The sequence below is a fragment of the Corylus avellana genome, chromosome ca1, assembly GCF_901000735.1.
Source record: "Corylus avellana chromosome ca1, CavTom2PMs-1.0".
Taxonomy (NCBI): Eukaryota; Viridiplantae; Streptophyta; class Magnoliopsida; order Fagales; family Betulaceae; genus Corylus; species Corylus avellana.
The window spans coordinates 7766804-7774793 of NC_081541.1; the positions used below are offsets into that span (position 1 = coordinate 7766804).

The 7990-nt window shown below is 34.3% G+C and overlaps 1 protein-coding gene across 1 annotated transcript; it reads left to right on the forward strand.

The window, feature by feature from the left end:
* Positions 1 to 1643: 1643 nt before the first annotated feature.
* Positions 1644 to 5768, forward strand: LOC132188687 (protein DETOXIFICATION 12-like). Its single transcript, XM_059603217.1, has 7 exons — positions 1644 to 2020; positions 3480 to 4024; positions 4126 to 4212; positions 4346 to 4402; positions 4526 to 4764; positions 4934 to 5139; positions 5340 to 5768. Exons 1-7 carry the CDS (start codon positions 1748 to 1750, stop codon positions 5421 to 5423), a joined length of 1491 nt encoding a protein of 496 aa, XP_059459200.1. The 5' UTR covers positions 1644 to 1747; the 3' UTR covers positions 5424 to 5768.
* Positions 5769 to 7990: the final 2222 nt, after the last annotated feature.

Here is a 7990-nt window from a genome sequence, read left to right on the forward strand (position 1 = left end):
TACTATTCTTGTTGTTTCTAACAACACATGAACAACCAAATTTTGTGATTGAAATTGAATAATGTTCTGACAAAATTTCTTAAAATAGTCTGCGATCGACACCCAAAGCTTCTCGGTGAAGGGGTGGTTGTGACTAAAAGAGTTTATGATATTTCTTCTTTACTAATGTTCGGGGGCTTAAGGATATATAACATAAGAAACTTTGTTCAATTGATTATCTGAATCCTTATTACATCTAATTTCTATGTTAGAGTTGAAATCGGTGTAGACTTTGGATCAGTTGCATGCCTTTGATGTATACTTCTGCATTGCAAACGACACTTGATCTTCGACCGTGGCCACTCTCCGGGCTTTTGTTTGGGGTGGCCAATCATCTCTCATTTGATTTCATTTTCTTAAAAAAAAAAAAAATTGTTATTGACTTTGTTTTCTGTTTTTTTAAGTCAAAATAAATTAACACTCAAAACACAAAAACTACCCATTTTTCAAAAAATAAAAAATAAAGAATACCCCTAACACACGTCAACAAACATAATATCTGGACATATATACAGTGGCGGAGCCAGACAGTTCATATTAGGGGTGCTGCGCGCCAAAATTTTTTTGACGTCCTAAAAGTTTTTTCCACCCTAAAAATTTGGTAATTCACACAAAATATATGCATCACAAAAAAAATATCTATAAAAGTTCATAAATATATACTTAAATTGATATATTAGAAATATAACATGCCGGCACTATATCAGAAAGACATAAATACAAAAAAAAAAAAAAAAAAAAAAGTGTCTAGAATTGCATTTTACGGTCTCCTAGAAGTACAAAATATCAAGTATCGAATCTAAATTGAAACTCTCAGCAATTTCCCTTTCAATATAAAGAACAAAATTATTTGCAAAAAAAATCATCCTCCATTTTGTTGTAAAGTCATATTTTAACAATTTTCATTGCTGAAAATGATCGTTTAGTAGTTGTTATAGACACTAGAATAGTCAAAATAAGACGAATTAATCTATCAATAAGATAGTTTGTCTTTGATTTTACTGTCTTTGCCAATCCTTGACATAATTCTGCAATGGAAGACAAATTTTATAATGTTGGATCAACAAGCACATATATCTCAAATTAATTTTGTCATACTTAGAAAAATCTAAGAGAATAATACTTCTCCGTAATGATACATATATCGTCAATTTTAAATAATTTATAAGCATTTTTTTGAATTCAAAGCTAAGTAAGTGTCAAAAGTTCCAAAGCTGACCAGTGACTACTGCAAAATTAATTGGGTTAACATCTTCTTCCCGGAAACCAATAAACGATTTGAAACCTTTTGCAACGAAGGAGAATTTTTTGCCAACTATGCCACTTTATTGGAGAAAATTACTAAAAATCTTTTCTCAGTGCTTTATATCCAATAATATTTGTCTTCCATTTTCATTTTGCCTTCAAAAGAGGTCTGAAACCTCACGTTAGGCTCAGATGGGGGTGCCGTGGGTAGGAAAAAAAAAAAAAAATTTAATCTTCACGGCACCCCCCAAAGAGCAACGTGGCTCCGCCACTGCATATATATATATATATATATATATATATATACCTCATAAAATGGCAAAAGACTATATATATACCTCATAAAATGGCAAAAGACCCTCATAAAATGGCAAAAGACCAAATTAAGCTCTTCTAGTCTTCTCCTTTCTCTCTGAAATTCCAAATTTCAGCGAGAGAGGCGGCTAAGAGTACTAGAGCTTCCATGACAGACACAAAGAAAGACATGGAAGAAACTTTGTTGCCAAAAGGAAGAGAAGATAAAAAGGCAGAAACTCCCATATCTCTAACATGGGGTGTTTTTACGGTGGAGCTGAAGAGGTTAGGCGTCTTAGCAGGTCCCATGGTAGCAGTGATTCTATCACAGTACATGTTGCAGGTCATTTCAATCATGATGGTGGGTCATCTCGGTGAACTTGCTCTCTCTAGCACTGCTATTGCCATCTCTCTTTCTGGGGTCACCGGCTTCAGTCTTCTTGTAAGTCAATCATATATATATATATATGATCCACTTTTCTTTTTTTTCTTTTTTTTTTTTCTTTCAGTTTTTGTAGTCTTTAATAGTACAGTTGTCTCAGTTTCATGACATGTTTGTAACCTGTTTTTACAATAACACTACTATTTTCTTCTTGGATGATCACCAATCTGTCTTTGAGCAATCTTCATCAAATTACTGTGGTAATTTAGTGGAATGAGTAAAAATGTTCTGGCAATTTAGAACTGGCGGTGGAGTTTATTTGGCGCATATGGAATTAGTTAATAAGTTGGGTTAACAATTTTGTTTTGTTGTATGTAACTGTAAACTTTTAAATGACATCCGACAATATATTCATCATGCGACAACAAACATATATACTATTAAATCTGTGAAATGATATGATTTCTATCCATTTCACTCGAACCGAGACAAACCCTTATCCTAATATTTCAATTGTCTTACAAGAAAATTGTTTACAAAAGCTAGGAGTTATTATAAGGTACCACAGAGTGCTCCATAATTAAAAACACATGAAAACCTTAAACATGAAGTGAAGGCACCAACAAGCTTACCAGATTTTATAAAGCTCAGTGATAACTATTACATGAGGAAATAATGTGCTCCTTACACATTTCTCGAGCAAATACTACCTGAAGTTCTACACTTTTTTGGTTCTTATTTATTTATTTATTTTTTGAAAAAGAGTTCTTAAAATAAAGTTTTAAGCATACATGGGTTTGGGTATTCATTCCCTAAGGTGGCTCTTTACAAGACTAGATGAAACAAAAACGCTATGAAGTGGATTTTTTTACTCCACTGATGAAGAAAGGAGGAAAATGGTCCATTAGTGGCTTGTACTCCTTATGCAGGTGTCAATATCATTGATTTTGATATCAGAGCAGCTTCACAAGGAGACATTTGTGGTTCTATTTCTTATTAGCTAAAGTTTTAGAGATAAATGGTAATTTAACGGTCGTTGCAAAATATTGCACCGGCATCCGGTGATGATTTGCTTCCTTGGTCAGCTATCATTGTCCCCACAAAAGCTATAATTTTTGTAACCACAGGTCCACAGCCTCTGAAGTTGATGCATTTTCATGTTTGTACATTCAAAGGCCTGCTTTTTCTTAATATTCTTTTGAAGAAGAGATAAAGGTTTGTAAATTTGTCATTGAAAGTACTTCTCACCAACTCCTTGGAAGTAATATAAGATTTTTGGGTGGTGGTCAAATTTTGAATGATTAGCTTTTCAATGACATTTACTTGGGGGTAAGGATGAAATTAACAATAACAGTGTGACCATCAATTGTTACTGACATATCTTGGTTTCATTAATTCAGAGTCTTAGAAGATATGAGTGAAGTAATGCATCTACAAAGAAATAGATTGCATGATTGTGAGTCAAATGTTCTAAAGAAGAACTGAAATTGAATTTTGGTATTTTGTATGTCTCAAACAGTTGGGAATGGCAAGTGCGCTGGAAACTCTATGTGGGCAAGCTTATGGAGCTCAACAATATCGAAAGCTTGGAGTTCAAGCTTACACTGCTATATTTTCTCTCAACTTAGTCTGTATTCCTGTGTCTTTGATATGGATATACGTGGGAAAGTTACTAGTTTTGATAGGCCAAGACCCTATAATTTCACGTGAAGCTGGTAAATTCATCATTTGGCTTGTTCCTGCACTCTTTGCATATGCCACTCTTCAACCACTTGTTAGATACTTCCAGACACAAAGTCTGATCCTGCCAATGCTGATAAGCTCTTGTGCCACTCTTTGTTTTCACATACCTCTATGTTGGGTTTTAGTATTCAAATCTGGACTGGGAAACCATGGAGCAGCATTAGCTATTAGTATTTCATATTGGTTAAATGTGATTTGCCTCGGATTATACATGAAGTACTCTTCTGCCTGCGCGAAAACCCGTGCACCAATTTCTATGGAGATTTTCCAAGGAATTAGGGAGTTCTTTCGGTTTGCTATCCCATCTGCTGTAATGAGTTGGTAATTGTCTACATTTTACCCAGTTGTAAGGAAAGGGTTTGTATGTTCTGCTTTATTATGTGATTCTTCTTTGATGTGTCTATTCATTTTGATATTTGCAGCCTTGAGTGGTGGTCTTTTGAGCTTCTTATATTGTTTTCTGGGCTATTACCAAATCCAGAGCTTGAAACTTCAGTTCTTTCTGTATGGTAAGTTTTCTTGAAATATTTCAGATAAAGGAAACTTTTGATCTTCCAAAATTTTCTTTCTGATCTTTCTGCACTAAGAATATACATTCCTCAAAAGAATCTGATGACCCTTATTGTCAACTTCTCTGGACAGTCTCTCAACCATCTCAACACTCAATGCAATACCATGTGGACTTGGTGCAGCAGCAAGGTTTGATGAATCAAAAATATATAGAAAAATAAATTTATATATGCATATTAGTGGTGTCTAGTGTACTAAAAATTGCATATCTCTAAGATTTCTTTTTTTTGTTTTTTCTCCTTTTTGGTTTAGTACTATAGTTTCAAATGAGTTAGGAGCAGGGAACCCTCAAGGTGCTCGTATAGCTGTCTTTGCTGTGTTGTTTTTTGCAGTGGCAGAGACAAGTATAGTAAGCTCAAGCATTCTTGCCAACCGCCGTGTATTTGGTTACACTTTTAGCAATGAGAAGGAAGTTGTGGACTATGTCACAACCATGGCTCCTCTGGTTTCTCTGTCAATTATACTGGACAGTATACAAGCGGTGCTCTCAGGTTGAAAATCTCTCATTTTTGTCAATGATTGATGTCTATTAAGAATATAAGCTTGTGCATGGTTCTATCTTTTAAATCATTAGTTATTCTAAAAACTTAAGTTTATAGAAAGAGATAAATTTAATCATTTAATATTTATTTTAACACTACCTAGTGTGCGTTATCTCAGGTATTGCTAGAGGATGTGGGTGGCAGCATATAGGGGCCTATGTCAACCTTGGGGCTTTCTATCTTTGTGGGATTCCAGTTGCTGCAGCCTTGGGCTTCAGGACACAGTTAAGAGGAAGGGGGCTTTGGATTGGAATACAAATTGGTGCTTCTGTTCAGACAATACTGCTCTGTATTATAACAAGTTGCACAAACTGGGAAAAACAGGTCTCTCCTGCACTCTTATCTCTTGATGCTTTTGATCTTAGTCTAGCCCAAGATTTCCATTTGCTCTGCTTGGTTGCCAAGATGTTTGGGTTAAAAGAGAAGAAAAGTTGGGATTATTTGACAATCATTGTAATAATCAATCACAACTATAACATCTTAGATGGTTAAATGCTTTAATATTGGGTTTCTTGATATTGCAGGCTAGCAAGGCAAGGGAGAGGATATTTGAGGGGAAACTTCCAAAAGATAATAATGATAGTGAGCAGAGAATTTTGTTGAGCTAAATTCTCTTTCTATTAGAGTTGTAAGGAGAAACATTGCTTGTATGGATGAGCTTCCCAAGCTTTTCCCCCATCTTTGTCTCTTTTATCCTTTGGGGACTTCATGGTGAAGACAACCAGCCTTTCTTCAAAACAAGCAGACAGAGAAACCCAGGAGTACAAAACCTGCACTGGACAAGGGAAAAGTTCTTATGTCCATGTTCTTCTTCCAATGAGCTCAGCAACTAATCTGTTTCTATATTTATCTTGTGTTCATCTCTGTGTTTTAGTTATGTGCCTTCATGTTCACTAAATTTTTGGACCCAAATTCATGCTTAAGATGGTCAATGAAATCAAATTTGTTGCCAATTTGTGAAGCAAATGCGTAATAGATTAGTCCTCATGTAATTGACTGCACATTTGAGACTTCTTTCAAAAAGATTTGAAGTTTGGCTTTGAGTTTCCAGTCGTTGCTGAAGTTAATGAATCAAATCATTGCCTCACCAAAATAACCAGAAAAATGGTTTTGGTGAGGCTGCAGGGAGAGAGATCAAGAATATAATAATTTTTTTGCAATTGAAAAAATCGTCAACCGATGAATCTACAGACTTGGATTAAGAGATCCCCTGCAATTCTATAGCATTGTAGGGCTTGCAATTCTTTAATACCACCCTTTGATATATAGGCTTGTATTACAGTGGGCATACAAAATTGTTTTTCTATTTTTTTTTTTTTTTTGGGTGATCAAAGAAAAGCTCCATTTTTTTTCCTCTGAAAGAAGAAGAAAATAACATTAACAGCATTCAATCTGAGGGGGTGTTTAATCATCATGTATATGACCCATTCCATAGTACTTGAGGAGCAAGTTTACTGTTTAAAAAAGTCTCTTTCATCACCCAGAAAGTCCAAAAAAAACTTTATAATATAATTACCAACGATAAGATAAACTAATATGTGACAGAAAAGTCTATAAACAACCGAACAATTATTTGTCTACATCTCACTTTTTTGGGAGGCTGTACAATTAGCGTTAATTAATTAAGGTAATACTATAGAGCCTTCACGTGCTTTCATTTGGCAGCTTTCTTACAAATTAACGAAAATTGTTAAAATTGGCTGAACCACTTCCATTTTTCCCTTAGTGATCCACCAAAGAAGATCCCGGAACCTTTGGCGGGTACAAGTGCAATGAAGTGGCTCGAGTCCAATAACATCTAGTCTAGTTGCCTTAGGGTTCATAGTTCGCGTACCACAATGAAGCATTCGACTTTAATATCAAGTTTTTTATTGTGAGTGCATTTGTGAGTATTGTGTTGCACATTGAGAAAAAATATAAAAGAAAAAAGTACTTAATATATCTAAGTGGACCTTAGCCCATTAGCTTAGGTTTTTGACTTAGAGTTGTGTTCCTAGAACGAGTGTTTAAATGTGTCGGGTTTAGAATTGTGTCTCCTACCCACAACTCGGGTTTAGAATTGTGTATGCGTCGGGTGCGCGGTGGTTGGGAGGCCAATGAGTTATTTGTAACAAAATTTGTTATGCAGACTATTACAAAGAGTTATTTGTTACAATTAACCTCAAACAACAAAAACCAATTTAACATTTTTTTTTAATTTTTTTTATTTTTCCATTTTACAAGTGATATATATGGTAAAAGGAAATATAGAAACGCACTCGGCCATTCAACTAGAACTAATTAAGCCGAAATGGTCCTACTCCTAGCAAAGGTGAGGACAAAGCTAGCAGATTTGTACTGGTTTTGGGTACAATGAGGACCAGCGCTCGAGTTATATGGTTGACAATGATGACAGGAAACATGCATCGTTGAAGCAAAGGAATCCAGTGAAAGTGAAAGCTAAGGCTGTCGGTGTTCCTTTGGGGAAGATTGGAAGGCTGAGGTCCTTCAATATTAAAATTCGGTTTTTTTTTTTTTTTTTTTGGTTGAATGAAAATCGCCGAAACAGTACTAATTTTAGAAAAGATTTTCAGAGAAAAAAATGATTTTCGCTCTTTGAAGTTTAGCTTGTACAGAAAGGGCGGCAACGATCGATGATGACGATTGACGGCAAACGGCAAATTTTGGCAGCATTTAAAACATGAAGTGTGAAAGAGTGCATGCAAGAAGGAAAACTTAAACTCAAAAAATGGTTTTTTTTTTTTTTTTTTAAAAAAAAGCATTTTGCGTAGCTTAAAGAAAGTTTTTTTTAGTTAACCGAAAATGTTTTCGATTTGACAAAGATTTTCAGTTGTATTAAACATTGAAGGATAGAAAATACCTTTTTTGAGTTTTTTAGAAAAGGTTTTACGTTAAAACAAACGAAACCTAAATGAAATTTGAACTAAATTTATTGACTTTTGGTTCATTTATAGTTTATAAAATATATGCATCCTAAAAAGTTTTCTTTTGCGTCCGCATCCAAAAAATTTGGTAATTCACATAATATATGCATCACAAAAAAATATTTATAAAAATTTATAAATATTAAACAAGTTAAATTTTCAAGTTAAATCACGACCCCGTAAGAGACAATTAAAGTTTATAAACATTAAACAATAACAAAATAAACTGGCATGCAGATATTAAAGTTTAT

Excerpts from the sequence above, each read along its gene's own strand:
- LOC132188687 (XM_059603217.1), top strand. The coding sequence starts at position 1,748 with ATGACAGACACAAAGAAAGACATGGAAGAAACTTTGTTGCCAAAAGGA. Across the intron at positions 4,025-4,125 it reads CCATCTGCTGTAATGAGTTG|CCTTGAGTGGTGGTCTTTTG; the intron begins GTAATTGTCTAC and ends TGATATTTGCAG. Across the intron at positions 4,403-4,525 it reads GGACTTGGTGCAGCAGCAAG|TACTATAGTTTCAAATGAGT; the intron begins GTTTGATGAATC and ends TTTTTGGTTTAG.